Source organism: Carica papaya, chromosome 6 (assembly GCF_054855325.1).
Source record: "Carica papaya isolate Zhongbai chromosome 6, ASM5485532v1, whole genome shotgun sequence".
NCBI lineage: Eukaryota > Viridiplantae > Streptophyta > Magnoliopsida > Brassicales > Caricaceae > Carica > Carica papaya.
The window spans coordinates 15,574,997-15,595,921 of record NC_142314.1 but is presented as its reverse complement, the minus strand read 5'-3'; the positions used below and the strand labels follow the sequence as shown (position 1 = coordinate 15,595,921).

Here is a 20,925-nt window from a genome sequence, read left to right as displayed (position 1 = left end):
TTATTCGGGCCCTTAAGGCCGTTTAAACTATTTGAATTTCTCGACGAATTTCAAATTTTAATTTCGTATTTATTTAAGTAAATAATTATTAAAATTATTTTATTTAATTTATTTGTTAATATTTTATACTTAATTTAATTAAAAATATTTTGACGAAAAATGGAGGAGAAACGGTGGAAAATCCCGCAGGAATGCTCGCGAGAAAGACCCCGTCAACACGAGCTTTACGAGCTGCACGCACAGCCAGCACAGGACATGCACTTGTGTGCATATCCCATCCACGCGAGGTGCGGTCTACGCATGCATCCCATCACGCACTGTCTACGCGATTGGCCTTCACCAAGAGGATTGTGCACAATAGGCCTACACGTGCGGTAGGTAAAGCCTGCAGCACGCGACACGCGACAGGCTAGGGCAGTGTGCGGTGCAAGTTAAGTAGTGTGTCGCCGGCAACTTGGGCGATGTGTCATTGTCACTTAGTCAATGTGTCGTCGTTGTTTGTGTAGCATGCCTTCGATTTTTGTGCTGTCGTCATGTTACGTCGTCCATCCATCAGTCACATATGTTGATCGTCATATCTCATCATTTCACCTTAACTTTCTCTCTCTTCACTAGTTTTGCCACTCGGCACAAATCTAACAGTCCCCATTTTCTATAAATAAAGACCCCCACTTCACCATTTCCTCACCACTTCCACTTTACTCTTCCATCCACCAAAGGGTTTTAGAGAGAGAGTGAGTGATCTAGAGAGAGAATGAGAGAAAAAGAAGAAAAAAAGGCGTAGGAAACACTAAGGTTGAATTTAGTATTTACTTTAAACATTCTAATGAGTATTTCTAGATTAAATTAATGAAGTTTTAAATTAAATGGTTGTATACTTAATCTTATATGCTTAAATAAAATGATTACATGTTAATGCATGTTTTTATGAATGTATGTAAATCAATTATTTGCATGTTTAATTAAAATGATTAAATATTCATAATAAATATTGATGCATAATACATTGTACGATGGTAAACTAATAAAGCATGAAGTGATATTTAAGCATGAGAAATATGTGTCGGTAACAGCATGCATGATTCATAAAATATTTCGTTAAGTTTTTACTATATGAGGAGTTTTTGTTTCTCCCTCATCTGGTCTGAAAAGACGTAAGAGAATCACTCTATATGAATGACGGTGTACCATCTGATGAGAGCAGTGACGAGATGTGATTGTAGGGGTCACATTTAGTGAAGTATGACTGTTACCATAGTTTACATGTCGTGGTCATAAATTGTGTCATGGTTTGGCAAGCCATAAATGTGTTGTTGGTTTAGCAAATCGTAAGTTGTTGTTATCACATAAATTGAATTAGTCTCTACATGGATAGTCAAAAATCTATACTGTACTCAATAGATAAAAGTCGAAATAACTTCGTGTAAAAAAATAAAATGAAATACAGAACATGTCATGATTTATTTGATTTTATTTATTTAAACATGATTAAATTGATTGATATGTTATGACTTTGACATAATAAATTTGATATTTCTTTTAATAAAATAAATTATTTTCATAATTAATAAAAAACTCATGACATGAGTTTTAATGGTAAGTAATGATGATACTTTTTAATTACCTTTGAAATTTTTTAATTTTATTTAAATATTATTATCCTTACTGAATATATGAAACTCATCTATTTTTCATGTCTCCCCCCCCCCCCCCAAGATGAGGAAGATAGTGAAGAACAGATCGTTGATCTTCCCCTTGAAGCCTTTGAGGATTCCGGAGATCCATTAACTTTTATGAGTGCATAGTTGTCCCGCACTCTGATGAATCCATCTTTTATAGAGACTTGTAATTAATTTTGTTTCTATCTCAGTGTTGTATGAAACTCTATTATTATTTTGCAAGGGATTGTAATTATTTATTATACTGCATACATTTATCTTTTATGCACTCGTAATCTATTTCTGTATCTGACACCCTTATACTTTAATTAGCATTTGAGATGTCACAAAATGCTATCAGAGTAGGTACGTGGAATAATTCCTTACAACTGAGGTTGTAGATAGAAAATCTTTCTAAGATACTTAAAACACGTCTTCTTTCAAAACTAGACTACCAACTCGTGTATTCCTTTTCTTTTATAGGAATGACGGGAAGAAGACCTTTTGTAGAGCAAACTGAGATACCTGAGGCCCAAGTCATCCGACTAGGGCTGAGTTTACCGAGCTCTTCCAAGCCATCCAATGTCTAACCATAGCAGTAGGCCAAAACCAAGCAAACTAATGCCAACACCCCCCTGCCCCTAACTATTGCCCAATCGAGAGGTTTATCTCTTACAATATAGTAGAGTTTAGGAAACTCAACCCACATCACTTTAAAGGAGGCCCCGACCCTTTAGTAACCGAAGTTTGAATCCTACGGATAAATAAGCTTTTCTATGTCTTAGAATTAACCGAGAAACAAAAAGTTCTCCTAACAACCTTCATGCTAACCAATGAAGTCAAACATTGGTGGTGACTTAAAAAAAAAATCCTACCTACCCCTATCACTTGGGAGGTCTTCATGGATGCATTCTTTGAAAACTTCTTTCATGCTTATGTCCGAGAGAAGGAGTAGAAATTTTAGGACTTTCACTAGGAAAATTTGACAGTTGCCCAATATGCAGTCCGGAGGTTTACTCCACTAATGGTCACCCCTGAGAGTCGTAAGGGTAGGAAGTTTTTGAAGGGCCTTTGTACCGATATCTATGACCGGGTTGCAATGCCGAGACCCAGCTCATATGCTGAGGTACTGGAACATGCCTAATTGGTCGAAGATCTTATCTCAGTCTGACACTAATGCATCACTCGAGTCCGTACCCAACAACAGCAACACCAACCCTGACAATCCAGAAAGAGACGGTTTGACCCAATTAGTAGCCATCCTGATAAACGACCTCAAGATACCCCTCCCCCTGCTTTGCCTCCACCTACTGGACACCCTTCCCGACCTACCCAACCATGTTAGTATTGTGGATGCTTGCATGGTGATCAGCCCTATAAGCATTTGAACAACACCTGCTGTAAGTGTGGAAGCATTCAACATTTTGTGAAAGACTATCCCTCACGACCAAAGGACATGGCCAGACCAGTAGTCCAAGGTCGTGTGTACCACCTTAATGAACCCGGTGCCCTTGCCACTTCTGTTCTAATCTAGGGTATGTTTTTTATTCATGACATTTCTGCTCAAGCTTTGATTGATACAGTTGCTACTCTTTTATTTCTTATACTTTTGCTTGTAAGTTAGATACTAGGCCTGAACCTTTAAATGAAGTGTTAGTGGTAGAATCTCTTTTTAGAGGTCTTTTAGAAGCTCACTGTATATATAAAAATTGTAAAATAAAAGCTTCATGTGTAGAATTAGTAGACCATACTTTCAGATTTTTCAGGATTCGATATTATCCTAAGTATGGATTGGTTAGAGACGTATAGGGCAATCATTAATTGTGAAAGTAAGATTGTAACTTTGCGTTCACCAAAAATGTAATAAAAATGAAACTGTTTTGCTACTTTCTAACCTTTAAATAAATAGGAATATGGATATCGATCCCACCATATGCATTATCTCTACTATTTATAACTTTTCGGATGTCTTTTCTGGATGATCTGCCTAGTCTACCTCCCCCACATGAGATAGAATTTTTATTGATTTGCTTTTTGGAACATAGCCTATCTCAGAAATTGCCTATTGCATGAGTCGCACTGAGCTCGCAGAATTGGAACACCAGTTCTCCAAACTTTTTGGTCAAAAATTTATCTGGCCTAGTCATTCCCCTTAGGGTGTTCTGGTGTTATTCATGAAGAAGAAGGATGGCTCTCTCCGATTATGTATAGAGACTATAGAAAGCTCAACCATATAACGGTGAAATGTAGATATCATTTACCTCGTATTGATGATCTCTTCGATCAGCTAAAAGGTGCTACTATTTTTTCAAAGATTGATCTCTAATTGAGGAAAATATTCCAAAAATAGCATTTCAATGCTGATACGGTCAGTATGAGTTCAAGATTATGCCTTTTGGACTAACTAATGTCCCTACTACTTTTATGGATCTTATGAACAGGGTTTTTTGGTATGCACTAGATCAATACATCATCGTTTTCATTGATGACATCTTAGTGTATTCTAAAAGTCATGAAGAACACGCAACTCACTTGTCTCAAGTATTAGAAACCCTCCACTGGAACCATCTGTACACTAAGTTCAGCAAATACTCTTTTTGGTTGGATCGAGTCTCCTTCCTTGACCATGTAATTTCAGGTGAAGGAGTTTCTATGGATCCAACTAAGGTTGAAATAGTGATAAAATGGAACCTACCAACAAATGTTGTTGAGGTACGTAGTTTCCTTAGTTTGGTAGGTTATTATCGACTATTCATCGATGGATTCTCTAAGATTGTAGCTCTGTTAACCCGTCTCACCAAGAAAAGTGTACCATTTAATTGGGACTATGAATGTGATGAAAGTTTTACTGAATTGAAGTATCATCTCACGTCAGCTCTAGTGTTGATCCTCCTTAACAATACTAGAAGATTTTAGGTTTACTATGATGTATCTCACATGGGTTTGAGATGTGTTTTGTGTCGTACGATCAAGTAGTTGCTTATAGATCAAGACAATTAAACCTCCATGAGCGTAACTATCCCACTCATAACCTGGAGTTGGCGGCTATAGTCTTTGCCTTGAAGATATAACGTCATTATTTGTACAATCAGACATTTGAAATCTATAATGACCATAAGAGTTTGAAGTATATACTTTCACAAAAGGAATTGAATATGAGACAGAGGCATTGGATGGACCTCCTAAAGAACTACAACTGTAAGATCATCTACTACTCCTGTAGAGGTAATGTAATTGCTAATGCTCTAAGCCAGAAAGAGTCCACTTTATTGGCCCAAACAATGGCCTCTAGTTAGAAATTAGTTAGTGTTATGCAGGCGCTCTGCCTTAACCATTATGGCAATGGTGCCTACCTCGCCAAGATCTAAGCTTTGTCTGATCTTTTCATGAAGATATGAAAACCTCAATCCACCAACCTAGAAATAACTAAATATCTGAGTAATTTTACTTCTAATGAATTTCCTAATTTCAGACTCACAAATAATGGATTGTACATATTCGGGATCGTATATAGGTCCTTATCGCTATCAAGACAGATGTACTCAACGCTGCCCATGCCTCCAAATTGTCTATCTATCCCAGAAGTACCAAAATATATAAGGACTTGAGATATCAATATTGGTGACTTGAAATGAAAAAAGACATTGTCGACTCTGTCTTCCGATACCCTACTTGCCAGCGAGTTAAGGCTAAACACTAGAGACCCAGCGATTTGTTACAAGGCCTTCCTATTCCATAATGGAAGTGGGAGCATGTGACAATGAACTTTGTCACCAGTTTACCAAGAACTTGTTTTGGTCACAATGCAATATGGGTCATCGTTGACAAATTGACTAAAATCGTCCATTTTCTACCAATCAAAACCACATATTCCACCAGAGATTAGCCTGCCTGTATGTCGAGGAGATTGTTTGACTCCACAGCATTCCTTTATTAATTGTATCAGATAAAGATCCTCGATTCACCTACTATATTTGGGATAACTTTCAAAAAGCACTTGGTTCAGAATTGTACTTCAGCACTGTCTATCATACTCAAACCGATGGTCAGTCTAAACGTACTATCTAGATACTCGAAGACATGTTGTGCGCTTGTATCTTCGACTTTGGAGACAACTAATATGAGTACCTTTCTTGTGTGCATTTATTTATAATAACAGTTGTCATTCCAATATCGGCATGATTCCGTATGAAGCCTTGTATGGTAGGCCCTACTGTTCTCCCACTTGTTGGAACGACATTAAGAACTAGTATCGATTAAGACCTGATTACATTCAAAAGACTATCGAGAAAGTTGTCATTATTCGAAGGAACCTAGCCACTGCTTAGAGTCGCCAGAAAAGCAACGCTGATAACCGTAGAAAGCCCTTAGAGTTTGTTGTTGGTGATCAAGTCTTTCTTAAGATTTTCCCTTATAAGAAATAAATGCGATTTGATAAGAAGGGTAAGCTGAGCCCCCATTATGTGGGATCTTTTCAGATCGTGAAATATGTCAGATCCGTAGCATATTACCTCACTTGAACCCCCAGAGTTTGTGGGTCTGCATAATGTTTTCTATTTCTATGCTTAAAGGGTACAACTCTAACAATTCTCACATCCTTTCTCATCAAGAAATGCAGGTTCAAACATATGACTTATGAAGAACTCCCCGCGAAAATTCTTGATTAGACCAATAAAGTTTTACACAACAAGAGGATCCCAATGGTGAAGGTGTTGTGGCAACACCATACTTCGAAGGATGCAACATAAAAGCTGGAAAGCAAAATACGAGAGAAATTTCCTAACCTACTCATGAAAAATTTGGGGAACCAAATTTTCTAAGGTGAGGTAAATGTAACAAAGAGTTTTAGAGAGAAAGAGAGAGAGTGATATAGAGAGAGAAGGAGAGGAAAGGAAGAAAAAAAAGGTGCAGAAAACACTACGATTTTGGTAAAAAATTTAGTATTTACTTTAAACATCGTAAGTAATATTTGTAAATTAAATTAATGAAATTTTAAATTAAATGATCGCATGCTTAATCTTATATGTTTAATTAAAATGATTACGTGTTAATGCATGCTTTTATGAACGTATGTAAATCGATTATTTACATGTTTAATTAAAATGATTAAATGTTTGTGATAAATGTTGATGCATGATACATTGTATGACAGTTAAGTAATAACTTACATAGAATAACTACATAACAAAATAATAAGATGATTAACTGAGAAGATTGAATGAAGGGAAAAAAACAAACATTATAACTTTTATTTTTCTTTTCTCAAACTATAGGTTTGTTACCCTAAGTCCTAAACTCTAAACCTTAAATCTTAAGTATTAAACCGTAAACCACACTGGAAAGCATAAATCAAAACTGAAGAATGAGTTTTTGGAAATGCTAACATTGAACACCGAGAAAGCAATAAACACCAAAAGATTCATGTTTCTAACCCCAAATGTACTATCACAGCATTACATATGTATTCAACAGAAACACAAATGTACAAAAACTAATGCTCTTTTTCCACATAACCTATGTTAAATTTTTTTTGAAATAATACATGACCTATGTTAAATGTCATATGCAAGTCTAACCTGCCAACAAAAGTTCATGCTCAAAAAAGAATAAGATATGAAGACCTAAAGAAACCCATCAATCACTCCTTTCTCGCTTTCAGGATCCAACAATCCAAATCAGGGAGCAAATTTAAATGTGTAACAGTTAAAACTAAGAAGTTTAAATGCCTAAAAATTGTACAAATTAACCACGAAAAGCTAATTTCTACTTTTGGTTGGATCACCTTCCATCACCAATAAACCAAGTACCTACTGTAACTCGAGGAGTTTCTTTTCTAAATTTCTAACAGCATCATTACACTCTTGAATTTCAGCAAGAGTGTCCATATCTATGAGCAAAGCACAAATAGTAATTTTTGACCATCTAACATCAACAAATAATAGTAATTGAATCTAAAGGAAATTCTACGAATTCTCAGAACTGGCCACATTACAATTGTATTCTCCTTAATGGTTCAAAAGATTCTTCAAAAAGAGGAACACAAAGAGGAAAACCTGGTCTCACCCTTGCAGCTGAATTGCTTTCTGAAATATTTGTTCACTATCTCCAGTTTCAATCAATCTGTGAATTGTCTGTGCATTAAGGAAATCTTAGAAACGGACTTGCATGGATAAAATTTATTGAAGACTAAATCATGAAAAAATGTACCACTTCATCAGCTCGTGCTCCCATTACTAGAGATAACAAAGGCAAAATACACATCAAGATTCCAAATTAATGGAAAAAAATCGAGAGCTTTAGATTGCCAATACTGGTCATTGACAGAAAGCAGGATCGGGGTTCAAACCTGCAAAAACACGCCTCTTAAAAACTTCCTGGTATTCCTTGCAAACGGTTTCCCTCGAAGTCTGCAAAATCCTTCAGACTGTAAAATTGACACTGTTAATCCTGACCATAATCATTAAAGTAGTTATTTCTTGACCAACCTGAAATTCAGCCATCCCGTCTTTCAATTTCTTTTTCAAAGAATTGCAAGAGTAAAAATATTAAAAAAAATCAGCCTGTAGAACATGGGAAATATTTGTGAGAAAGTGAAATAATGTATAATCAAATGGTGAAATGTGCACAAAGAAGGGGTACAGAGAGCAAAGAACTGCCACTGTTACATTTTGACATGCTAAGATCAGAATTTATCACCTCTTATAAGTCCCATCCAACTCCCACTTCATGAAGTCAGACCTACAGCGAACTGTGCACAACTGTACTTCAAAACAAGGAAACATGCAATTATACAAAGTGACCATTTACTACTTTCTCAGTTGAACGTGTGTGTGTGTGTGTATTATTCTGTGAAGTGTTGACAAAAACAAAGGGCAGGGCCTAATTTATTAGATTCTACATCTTTAAAAAATATAACAATATTAGAATCCAAATATGCGCCCCTGTGTTTCATTCATAAACTTCAAAAGAGAATAACTACTTTCCGTTTCATCTTTTGCTGAACCAACATTAGGAAAAAGAAAAATAGAATTTTGTGTTTAACATTTCTTATCATTTACACCACTCCTCAAATAAAAAGATAAATAAACTGTAAAACATCCAAATTTTAATGCAAAATTAACAAAATGCAACAAAACTTTGGAATATGAAGCCAAAGAAAGAACTTACTGTACTACAGAACTGAGAGTGGCAGTTCATTTCCTGCAGGAAAACTTCCATATAGACACCAGTGATAACATTAGGTTTAGTCTAAAGCAAATGGTTTGTGATGGACGCTACAACTATTTTGTTTTGCAATAACTTACAAATTGATTATGTTTTGGTACAGCAAACCTCATATAGAAACTGAGTATCTAACAGTATAAAATTGTCACCAAAAAGCATTGTCAATATGTAATTCAAGACAAAAATAAGTGCAGAGAAACAGGTGAAAAGAAAAAAACATTAAAATATATCAAAGAAAGGAGTAGAACAGGAGGATCCATTAAAGAGTTGTTGCTATTCTTGATCCGTCCACTCCAGATCTTTTTCCACACCCAGGCTTCTGCCTATTAGATAAATGTTGTATACCATAAATACCATATGAAGAAATAGAAGTGTCATAGTTTACAAACGTATAATAATGTTGTTACCTCCCTGTCAAGTTCTTCAATTTTCCTATTTATGAAATATACTGGACATTTTTCCAACTTCATCAACATCCTTTCCGTTCATTGTTTGATTGCAGCACATGATAGCAAGATTCATTATGACTATCAGAATTATAAAAGTGCAAATAATATTTAGTTTATAAAGAATACAAGAAAAGAAAGGAACAAGGAATGTCATTGACGCTAGCTCAAATGAGCTGTGAAAAGACAAAGGCACTTATTCAAAAAATTATAAGTTCCAACAATAATTTAGCCTCCCTATAGATTCCATGCAAAAAAATGCAGATTTGTTTGTGCAAATATTAAATCAAATATATGTGCATATTTTAAGTTAATTAGTTTAATCCTCTTTGTTCCTCCCAATGAAATTATCCTTTATCCTTTTACTAGAAGACTAATTGAAGCTTAGTCCAAAATAAAGAAAAAAAATTGAGAGCTTTAGATTGCCAATATTGGTCATTGACAGAAAGTAGGATCGGGGTTCAAACCTGCAAAAACATGCCTCTCAACAACTTCTCGCTACTCTTGACGAACGGTTCTCTCAATGTCTTCAAAATCCTTCAGATCGTAAATTTGACACTGTTAATCCCGACCATAATTATTAAAGTAGTTATTTCTTGACGAACCTGAAATTCAGCCATCTTGTCTTTCAATTTCTTTTTCAAAGAATTGCAAGAGTAAAAATATTAAACAAAATCAGCCTGTAAGACATGGAAAATATTTGTGAAAAGGTGAAATGATGTATAATCAAATGGTGAAATGTGCACAAAGAAAGGGATACAGAGAGTAAAGAACTGCCACTGTCACATTTTGATATAATAACATAAGAGTTTATCACCTCTTATAAGTCCCATCCTAGTCCTACTTCCGGAAGTCAGACCTACAGCAAACTGTGCACAATTGTACTTCCAACAACAAGGAAACGTGCAATTATGCAAACTGACCATTTACTGCTTTTTCGGTTGAACATGTCTGTGTATTATTTTGTGAAGTGTTGACAAAAACAAAAGGCATGGCCTAATTTATTAGATTCTACACCTCCAGAAAATATAACAAAATTAGAGTCCTAATATGTGCACCTGTGTTTCATTCATAAACTTCAAAAGAGAATAACTACTTTTCCTTTCATCTTTTGCTGACCAAACATTAGGAAAGAGAAAAATAGAATTCTGTCTTTAACATTTCTTATCATTTACACCACTCCTCAAACAAAAAGAGAAATAAACTGTAAAATATCCAAACTTTAATGTGAAATTAACACAATGCATCAAGACTTTGGAATATGAAGCCAAAGCATGAACTTCTTGTGCTACAAAACTGGGAGTGGCAGTTCATTTCCAGCAGGAAAACTTCCATATAGACACCAGTGATAACATTAGGTTAGTCTACAAACAAATGGTTTGTGACGGATGCTACCACTTCTTTGTTTTGCAATAACTTACAAATTGATTATGTTTTGATACAGCAAAACTAATATAGAAATTGAGTATCTAACAGTATAAATTTGTGACCAAAAAGCATCGTCAATATGAAATTCAAGACAAAAATAAGTACGAAGAAACAGGTGAAAAGAAAAAAACATCAAAATATATCAAAGAAAGGAGGAGTCAAAACCTTTTTCCACACCCAAGCTTCCGCCTATTAGATAAATTCTGTGTACCATAAATACAATGTGAGGAAATAGAAGTTTCATACTTTACAAACATACAATAAGTTTGTTACCTCCCTGTCAAGTTCTTCAATTTTCCTATTTATGAAATCGTCGATTTTTTCAACTTCATCAACATCCTTTTCCATTCGTTGTTTGATCGAGCACGTGATAGCAAGATTCATTATGACTATCAAAATTATAAAAGTGCAAATAATATTTAGTTTATAAAGAATACAAGAAAAGAAAGGAACAAGGAATGTCATTGATGCTAGCTCGAATGAGCTGTGAAAAGACAAAGGCATTTATTCAAAAAATTAGAAGTTCCAGCAACAATTTAGCCGCCCTGTAGATTCCATGCAAAAAGAATGCAGATTTGTTTGTGCAAATATTAAATCAAATATATGTGCATATTTTAAGTTAATTAGTTTAATCCTCTTTGTTCCTCCCAATGAAATTATTCTTTATCCTTTTACTGCAAAACTGACTGAAGCCTAGTCCAAAATAATGAAAAAAAGTCAAGGCTTTAGATTGCCAATACTGGTCATTGATAGAAAGCAGAATCGGGGTTCAAACCGGCAAAAACACGCCTCTCAACAACTTTCCGGTATTCTTGAAGAAAGGTTTCTCTCAAAATCTGCAAAATCCTTCTGAATGTAAATTTGACACTGTTAATCCTGACCATAATCACTAAAGTAATATTTCTTGACCAACCTGAAATTCAGCCATCATGTCTTTCGATTTCATTTTCAAAGAATTGCAAGGGTAAAAATATTAAACAAAATAAACCTGCAGAACATGGAAAATATTCGTGAGAAGATGAAATAGTGTATAATCAAATGGTGAAATGTGCACAAAGAAAGGGGTACAGAGAGGAAAGAACTGACCCTGTTACAATTTGATATCATAACATCAGAAATTTATCACCTCTTATAAGTCTCATCCTAGTCTCACTTCGTGAAGTCAGACCTACAGCGAACTGTGCACAACTGTACTTCCAACAACAAGGAAACGTGCAAATATGAAAAGTGACCATTTACTACTTTCTCAGTTGAACGTGTGTGTGTGTATTATTGTGTGAAGTGTTCACAAAAAGAAATGGCAGGCACTAATTTAGTCGTTTTGAGCCTAAATATAGTTAATAACTAAAACTACGATGAAGAAGTGAAGGTGAAATGAGTAGAAAACTCATAAGAGTCAGGGAAGTTATGATGGTTTGATGTGAAGGCATGTGCATGGAGTGCAGTTTTGGGCCTTATGGTTTTAGGTGGGCCTAAGACGGCCCAAAACATATCGAATGGAGCCCAAATTTGGTATGGAAGCTCCTAAAAAATGAATACGACATGTGAAGAATCTAGATAAGATTATAATACTCTAAAATTACGTAAAGGCTAAGGAAAGTAAGAGATAAGGATAAGGATGAAGTTTGAGGAGGTTTAAGTGGCTAATCATATTTTGCCACCTCTCCCATGCTTATTAATTTGCATTGACGTCCCCCCCTATAAATAGGGGTGTGGGAAGAAGGGAAAAGTATTCAAGAGTTAAGAGAAAGTAAGGTTAGAGAGAGAAAGAAAAGAGAGGAAAAGAAGAGGAAAAAAGAGACTAAAAGAGAGGAAAAGAAGAGGAAAAAAGAGACGAAAAGAGAAGAAACCTAATAAAAGTGAGGGAAATTGATGAAATTTGGGTGTTTTTCCTTGAACAAACTCTACCTAAATTTTGAGAGAAAGAGAGAGGAAGGAAGAAGGAAATGAGAAAAACAAAGAAAGAAGAGAAAAGAAGAGCGAAAGTTTACAGCCAACTAAGGGAGAACCCCGCGGGTTTAAGGTGAGTTTTTTTATTGAAACTTTGAGGATGATTTTTAAGTGATATGAGTAGTATTTCTGAGGTTAGATATTATGCAAAAAGACCTCGAAACTTTGTTGATTTTTTGAAAGAAAAAATTTAGAAATTAAGTTGAGAGTGTGCCATAATTAAAACAACATGACCTATAAAGTATGCAGTTTCAAGTTTCTTTTCAAGGAAATCAATTTACTTATCATAAGGATATTTTTTTATATAAAATAATGAAAATTCTAAGGAAAGATAGTGCCAAAATTTTGGTAGAAAATTAAGAAAAATATAAGGGGAGACTTTGCTTGAGTGAAAAGATAAAATTGAAGTATTTTTAAAGAAAGACTGTCGAAGTGACTAGAGAAAATTGAGAAAAATATAGGAAGAGAGTCTTATAAAATAGAAAGAGAGTTTATGTTGATTGTATCGGACCTGAGGTAAGTGGATATTGTGATTACATGACCTAAGTAGTTTTTAAATATTTCATTAGTGTTTTATACATATTTTCATATATAAAGTGAAAGTGTTTTGTGAAAGTGCTATTATGTTTTGAGTGTTATTTTGCCTATGTGTTTTGAAAAGTGATTTTGATAAGTTTGTATCACTCATTATCGATGCGAGCCATTATGAAAGCACCTGCATGACGTTAGACTTCAATGTACCCCTACATAATTGTTCTATTTTTAGGTGTAGTGAAAAAGTGACAAGTGTGAACCCATACATAACTGTTCCATTTTTGGGTGTATGGGGAATTGTTAAGTGTCAAGTGTGCGCCTATGCATGCATGGCAGTAGAAAGATGTGAATGACCCTTCATAACAGTAATGTAGTGGAGCTCATTGTACAATATAGTGAAGTGCATATGTTTTCTTATTATGGAACCTGTGGCTCATTGTACAATGTGGTGCACTGTACCTACTGAGTGATTTTATACATGTAAAAGTATATCGCATTGTATGATGCAACAATGTGTTTTCTGAATCGTGATTCTAATTTTAGTTTTCAACCGTGAATCTGTTTTCATATATAGTGAACATGTTTTCGATAAAAGTATATCATATATTTATATATATGTTTTGTTGTGTGTGAAAGGTATATATATTGCATGTATTAGTTGTGTTGTCATAATATATGCTTAATAAGATAGTATATCTCACTCCCCCATCATTTTTAGATAAAGAAGATTTCACTGCAAAATAGTATGTGATACAAAAGAGAAACTGAGAAGTTAGAATTCATATTACCAATTTATACTTTTGTATTGTAAGAAAAAAAAATTGTATTGTCGCTGATGTATATTATTCAAGGGATGTAATATTTTTGCGTACTTTGTATATTAATGAAAATTAATTTTTATTATTTAATTAAATGAAAAGTGTAAGTGTGCTTCGAACACGCCCTAGAAGAAGAGGGATGCAGGCCGCGAAGTTAATAAGCCCTGAGCATTAAGCTCTAAACCTTAAACCCTAAATCCAAAGCCTTAAGCATTAACCCCTAACAAGCCCTAATAAACCCTAAACCCAAGTAAGTCCTAAACTCTAAACCCAAAGCCCTAAAAAAAACCTAATTTAAATAAGACCTAATAAACAATAAACCCTAATAAGCCATAAGCCTTAAGCCCTAAGCTCTAAACCTTAAGCACTAAGTCCTAAATCTTAAAACTCTAAACCCTAAACTTTAAGCCTTAAGTCATAAAGAGTTATATCTAAAGAGTTGTTTCGATGTTCTACCAAAGCTAAGTAGAGACATTTTTCCAAAAACTCATAATCATCACATGCAATTCATAGTAATGAAAAAGAAGCTATAAAATGTTATTGATTTGAATATCTCTAGAAATTTTTTAGGCATCACTAACCTTTTAGAAAGGGAGCAAGACTTGAGTTTTAAAACCTTCAAAAAGTAATTGCATGTAAAACGACTCATACAAAAACATTAAAAAAAATTGTAATAATTCTTATAATGCAACTTAATAAATTATGTTAAAAAAAGAAAAAAGAAAAATTATATTGGCGCTTCATCATACAACAAATATTTAATTTAATCTCCAACAATTAAAAAAGAAATCATGAGGAAAAGAAATGTATATTCAATTTTTTAGCACTAAACATATAATTTACGCACGTGTACTTACAAAAAAAAATAAATTGCAAAAATTTTAAAATAAGAGAGGATAATATAAATAACAAGAGAATAGGTTAAAATATTTAAATCTTGATCATTTTATAGATAACATTAACCAAATAAAAATCATTGGCAAGACATACAAGATGCCCTACAACCAAATGAATCAAATCAAGAAAGTCTTTCACCAAAAACCACTAAAAAGGTCCTTTTTATAGTAAACAAATGTATAAAAGAATATCTGACATTAGGATTCATAGATAAAAATTATCCATAAAATTGACAGAAAGTTGCTTACACGGCATACCTGCAGAACAAAATAATTGGATGATTAACTGAGAAAATTAGATAAAGAGAAAAAAAAAATAATATAACACCTGATTTTTTTTCTTTTCTCAAACTTTAGATATGTTACCCTAAATCTTAAGCTCAAAACACTAAACCATAAAAAGTTATACCTAAAGAGTTGTTTCAATGATATGCTAGAGAAAAGTTCAGACATATTTTTAAAAACCAATAATCATCATCTGTAATCTAAATTAACGTGAAATAAGCAATAAAATATTAATGATTTGAATATCTCTAGAAATTTTTTAGGCATCAGGAACTTGTTCATAAATGGTGCAGGGCTTGAGCCTCAGAACCTTCAAGGAGTGATGACATGTAAAATGGCCACTGCAAAATCATTAAATAAAAATGTAATAATTTTTTACATGCAACTTAATCAATTGTATTAGAAAAAAAAATATCATATTTAGTTTTATCATACAACAAATATTTAACTGAATCACCAATGACAAATAGTAAAAGAATATGTTAAAATATTTTTACACGAATAATTTTATAGATAGAGTTAACCAAATAATGACCATTAGCAAGACATATAAGGTGGCCCACAACCAAGAAAACCATATCAAAGAAGTCCTTAACCAATAGCCACTAAAGATATGTCTTTTTTTTAGTAAGCAAATGCATAAAAGAATACCTGACATTAGAATTCATAGATAGAACTTGTTCATGAAATCTACAGTTTTCCATGTAGCTGCAAAAAAAAAAAATAATTGGATGATTAACTGATAAGATCAGATGAAGAGAAAAAAGCAAATATTATAACACATCTTCTTTTTTATTCTCAACTGTATGTATGTTGCCTTAAGCCCTAAGCCCTGAACCCAAAATCTTAAGCCCTAAGATCAAAGTGCTAAGCTCTAAGCCTAAAGTGCTAAGCCCTAAGCCTTGAACCTGAAACCTTAAACACTAAGTAAGATCTAAGCCCTAAGCATTAAGCTCATCTAAAGCAATAATCCCTAAGTCTTAAGCCTTAAGCTCTAACCCCTAAAGAGTTATACCTTAAGTGTAATGATTTAGATTTTTTCTAGACGAATTTCTCATACTTCATGTGGCTATTTAAGCATGTATATGTATGCAAAGAGATGAAATAAAACTAAATTTCATGTCAAACAGAGCGAAAATGATGAAATTAGGATAAAAGGAACCCCTCAAAAATAGAACTCTCTCAAGGAGGAAGCTGAGTTCTCTAAACCTAGGAATGCCTTTTGGGACTAGAACAACATTGTAGAAGGTAAGAAGACGCTTTAGGAATATGAGAGAGTAATTATATTGACAATCAAGAGAGCAATCTCCCATGTGAGGGAAGAAATCCCTCGAGAAGCTCTAATTTGATCCTTTTATCTTGATTTGTGTCCTGAGACTAAAATACTTAGAATTTAGGACTCAAATTTGGCTAAGTACTAGCCAAGATATTAAGACATAAGTGTGAAGAAAATAAAAAAATATCCATAGAAGAAAAATAGGAAGAAATGAGGTCAAACTCGAGAGACATGCACATGAAGGACAATTTTTCCTTTTGGGCTTGTTTGGGCCATAAGTGGGCTAAATGGACTCAAACGAAGCCCAAACCAAAACCATGTGATAGTTGTCTGCTTGAAGAACATATGAAGCATAAGTTTGCCTAAAAAGATTAAGAATTGAGCAAGTTATGGAGTTTTGAAATAAGGGCATAGGCATGGGCCTAGCTTTGTGCAGAGTTTGGACTTTTTGGGCCTTAAGTGGACCTTAAATGGGCCAAATGTGGTTGTTTTGAGCCCAAATTTGTTTAGCAAGTAGCTGAAACCACAAAGAACAAGTGAAGGTAAAATTGGCTGGAAACACATAAGAATCAAAGAACTATGGCTATTTGAAGTGAAGACATGTGCATGGAGTGCAATTTTGGCCTTATGAGTAAAGCCAAAACATATAGAATAGAGCCTAAATTTGGTATAGAAGCTCCTGAAAAGTGGATAAGATGTGGAGGGAGTCTGGATAAGATTATAATACTTTAAAATTACTTAAAAGCTAAGGAAAGGAAAAGATAAGGATACGGATGAAGCTTGAAGTGGTTTAAATGGCAAATCATGTTTTGCCACCTCTCATGTGCTTATCAACTTACATAGACGTCCCTCCCTATATATAGGGGTGTGAGGAGATGAAAAATGCATTCTTGAGTGATGGAGAGCAAAGCTGGAGAGATAAGAGAGAGAGAGAGAGAAAGAGATAAGAAAAAAAGAGAGAGAGAGAGAGATAAGAAAAGAAAAAGAGAGGAAAATGGTGCATACCCAAGAAATGTGAGGGAAATTAAAGGAATTTGCAAATTTTTCCTTGAAGAAAATCTGCCTAAATTGTGAGAAGAAGAGGGAGGAAGGAAGAAAGAAAGGAGAAAACCAAAGAAAGAAGAGGAAAGGAAAGTGAAAGCTCACGGCCAATCATGGGAGAACCCGTAAGCGTAAGGTAAGTTATCTCTTTCATTTGAATTCTGTTTGTCTTAAAATTTTGAGAATGATTTTTGAGTTATGTGAGCAATATTTTTTATGTTAGATATTACTTAAAAGCATCCTGGAACTCTGCTGGATTTTTGAGAAAAAAATCTTAGAAATTAAAATAGGACTCTGTTGGAGTTAAAGTAGCGTGTTTTGCGAGGTATGTAGTTTCAAGTTTCTTTTCATGAAAATTAATTTACCTATAATTAGAATATTTTTTAGTGTTAAATGATGATAATTCTAAGGAGAGATGTTGCTGAAATTTCGGTAGGAAATTGAGAAAAATATAAGAAGAGACTCAACTCGACTGAAAAGACAAAATTGAAGTATTTTTAAGGGAAGACTCCAACAGAGTGACTAGAGAAAATTGAGAAAAATATAGAGGGAGACTTTGTCAGAATAGAGAAAGCTTAAATTGATTGCATCGAACTTGAGGTAAGTGGATGTTATGATTACATAGTCTATGTAGTTTTCAAGTGTTTTCCACTATTTTAGACACATTTTCATATATAAAGTGCAATTGATTATGAAAGTGATATTATGCTTTAAGTGTTATTTTGTCCATGTGTTATAAAAAGTGATTCTGATAAGTGTGCATCACTCGTTATCGAGGCAAGCCGTTTTAAAAGTACCTGCATGTTCCAACAAGTCTGCACTCAGAGAAGAAGGTGTCGGGTCGATCGCACTGCCCAGCAAGTTGACTACAACAACCGGCTCAATAACAACTATGGGCCCAGTCGACGAGAAAGCTGGGCGGACAGCATAGTGGTAGGGCATGAGGGTCGTGTGCACGCTTGCGGGCTTCCTTAGCGCGCACGGGTAAAGTGTGACATGTGGGAGGGAAGGGAAGAGGTGGCAAGCTTTTTGGACTTCTTTTCACCACATACTCCACGTGATTTTTAATCCTAAATTCAGCACATTCACATGGCAAGTATCTTTTATTATTTAATTATTATTATTTAATTTATTTAAATTTTAAGTCTCTCCAATGTTTAATTATACAATATTTTAACATTAGGGATATCCTAAGTTATTATTTTATTATATAATTAAATCATAAAGTCTTATCTTATTATTATTTTAATGTAAATTCTATTCCTAAGATTATTTAATTAATTTCTTTGTATTTAGATGAGATAGAATAAATATTTTATTATGTAATTATCTTAAAATTAGATAAAATTTTATATACGATATTATTTTATTAATTTCTTCGAGAGTTAGTAATCATCTAGATTTTCTCGAGAAAAGTTATAAATAAGTTTTTACCCATAGATTATAGACACCAATTATAATCGATTTGAGAAAAATTCTTAAAAGCTTAGGTTTTTCTTCTTTTAACATTTTTGCTAATTTAGCTTTTTCAAGTTCTTCGATAAGCAGGAGTCTTCAGAAGTCTTGTTAAGCTAAAGAGCGGAGATCAACTTATCGATAAGATCATGAAATTTTTTCTTTCCTTATTTATTTTTCCTAACCTTTATTTTTGCATTCCTTTTAAAATTGTAAATTCAATTAAAGAGAGATTTTTCTAGGTGCTTAAAATTTCAGTATAGTTGATTCGATCATCCCCATACCCTCCTGCATCAAACGATAGGCTTAAATGATGAGAAAAGAGGGAGGAAAGACAATTTGAAGCTAAAATTAGCCATATATTTGAAGGATGAGAAAATGGTGTAAAGGCAGCAATCGAAGGAAAAATGGTTGGAGGGGGATAGAAATACTAGGTACTTTCATGCTAATGCCTCTCGGCACAGAAGTAATTATATTGAAGAGGTGAGGTTTGAAGACAAAAAAATTAAGGGTAACAAAAAGCTAAGGGAGGCTGTCAAATGCCATTTTTCTAATCCATATACAGAAGATCTTATTGTCAACCCCAAATTAGATGATCTACTATTTAATATAATTTCATAAAAGAGTAGGCAAATCTTAGAAGTGGATTTTACGGAGGAAGAGGTGTTTGATGATTTGAAATCATGTAATGGGAATAAGACTCCCGGACCTGACGAATTCAATATGAAGTTCCTCCAATCTTTGTGGTACTTGTTAAAAAATGATATAATATATATTTTCAAGGAATTGCATTCTTTGGGTAAATTTGTCAAATCCTTAAACACTATTTTCATTACCCCAATTCCAAAAAAAATAGTTTTAATGAATTCACAGACTTTAGACCAATAAGTTCGATGATGTGTATCTACAAATTAATTGCTAGGGTCTTGGCTAGAAGACTTTCAAAGATGTTGGGTGAGGTTATTGAGGAATTTCAACAAGCATTTGTGGAAGGAAGACAAATTTTAGATGCGGTGATGGCGACAAATGAGACGATTGATGATCTTTTAATCAATAAAAGAGAAGGTTTGGAGTGCAAATTAGATATGCAATGATCATGGAAATTGGCCTTTGTGGATTACATGCTTAACATAATGGGTTTTGGATTAAAATAGAGGAAGTGGATGAAATCATGTGTTATAACAACATCTTTTGCAGTTGTAATTAATGGGGGTCCTTCAAATTTCTTTACGGCCTCGAAAGGATTAAGACAATGGGATCCCCTATCTCTCCTCCTATTCACTCTAGTGATGGAATCTTTCAATGGACTATTGAAAAGAGCTAATGAACGAATGTTATTGAGGGATGTCTTGGTTGGTAAGGGTGAGAACAGCACGGTGGTGACTCATTCGTTCTTTGTGGATGATACCTAAGTATTTTGCAAACTAGATTTGAAGAATCTCTAACACTTACGATACATGTTATTATGTTTTTCAAGCGGTTTCGGGACTCAAAATAAACCTTAACAAATCTGAATTGGCCAAAATAGGAGGTAATGGTGATGTTGGACCTTTTGCTAGAATTTTGGGCTGCAAAGAAGTAAAATTTCCTTTTGAGTGTCTTGGGGTTCCAGTTGGTGCTAAATATAAGAACCAAACTACATGGGAACCGATCATTGATATGTTTGAAAAAAGGCTTACAGGTTGGAAAAGAGATTTATCAAAAGGAGGATGATATACTTAAGATCAAGAGCACCTTGGCCAATTTACCAATTTATGATTTATCTACGATTCCTACTCCGATGAAAATGGCAAAGAAAGATTGAAAAGTATTCAATGCAAATTTTTGTTGGATGATGGTATAGATGAACACAAATATCACTTAATCAATTGTGAAGCCATCAAAGTACCCCTTGATTATGGAGAATTGGGGATG

The 20,925-nt window shown here is 34.0% G+C and overlaps 2 protein-coding genes across 25 annotated transcripts in view; one reads left to right on the top strand and one right to left on the bottom strand.

The window, feature by feature from the left end:
- LOC110813900 (uncharacterized) overlaps positions 1 to 12,142 on the bottom strand; it is a 34,705-nt gene extending 22,563 nt beyond the window's left edge. For 2 of the 24 annotated variants that reach the window (XM_088223003.1, XM_088223002.1), the window contains exons 1-9: positions 11,843 to 12,134; positions 11,030 to 11,744; positions 10,922 to 10,959; positions 9,796 to 9,865; positions 8,355 to 8,416; positions 8,144 to 8,218; positions 8,005 to 8,065; positions 7,866 to 7,891; positions 7,722 to 7,789 (exon numbers count right to left, since the gene is read on the bottom strand). In XM_088223003.1, the coding sequence (XP_088079129.1) occupies positions 8,179 to 8,218; positions 8,355 to 8,416; positions 9,796 to 9,865; positions 10,922 to 10,959; positions 11,030 to 11,260 (441 nt within the window). In that variant the 5' untranslated portion in view covers positions 11,261 to 11,744; positions 11,843 to 12,134 and the 3' untranslated portion in view covers positions 7,722 to 7,789; positions 7,866 to 7,891; positions 8,005 to 8,065; positions 8,144 to 8,178. Of the gene's footprint in view, positions 1 to 7,272; positions 7,790 to 7,865; positions 7,892 to 8,004; positions 8,083 to 8,143; positions 8,219 to 8,354; positions 11,745 to 11,842 lie in introns of those variants that run through there. The other 22 variants (XM_088223010.1, XM_088223012.1, XM_088223009.1 and 19 more) reach the window with 22 other exon arrangements.
- A 7,317-nt stretch (positions 12,143 to 19,459) lies between these two features.
- LOC148253336 (uncharacterized) lies at positions 19,460 to 20,724 on the top strand. Its single transcript, XM_088223330.1, has 5 exons — positions 19,460 to 19,494; positions 19,641 to 19,757; positions 19,934 to 20,076; positions 20,209 to 20,373; positions 20,489 to 20,724. Exons 1-5 carry the CDS (start codon positions 19,460 to 19,462, stop codon positions 20,722 to 20,724), a joined length of 696 nt encoding a protein of 231 aa, XP_088079456.1.
- Positions 20,725 to 20,925: the final 201 nt, after the last annotated feature.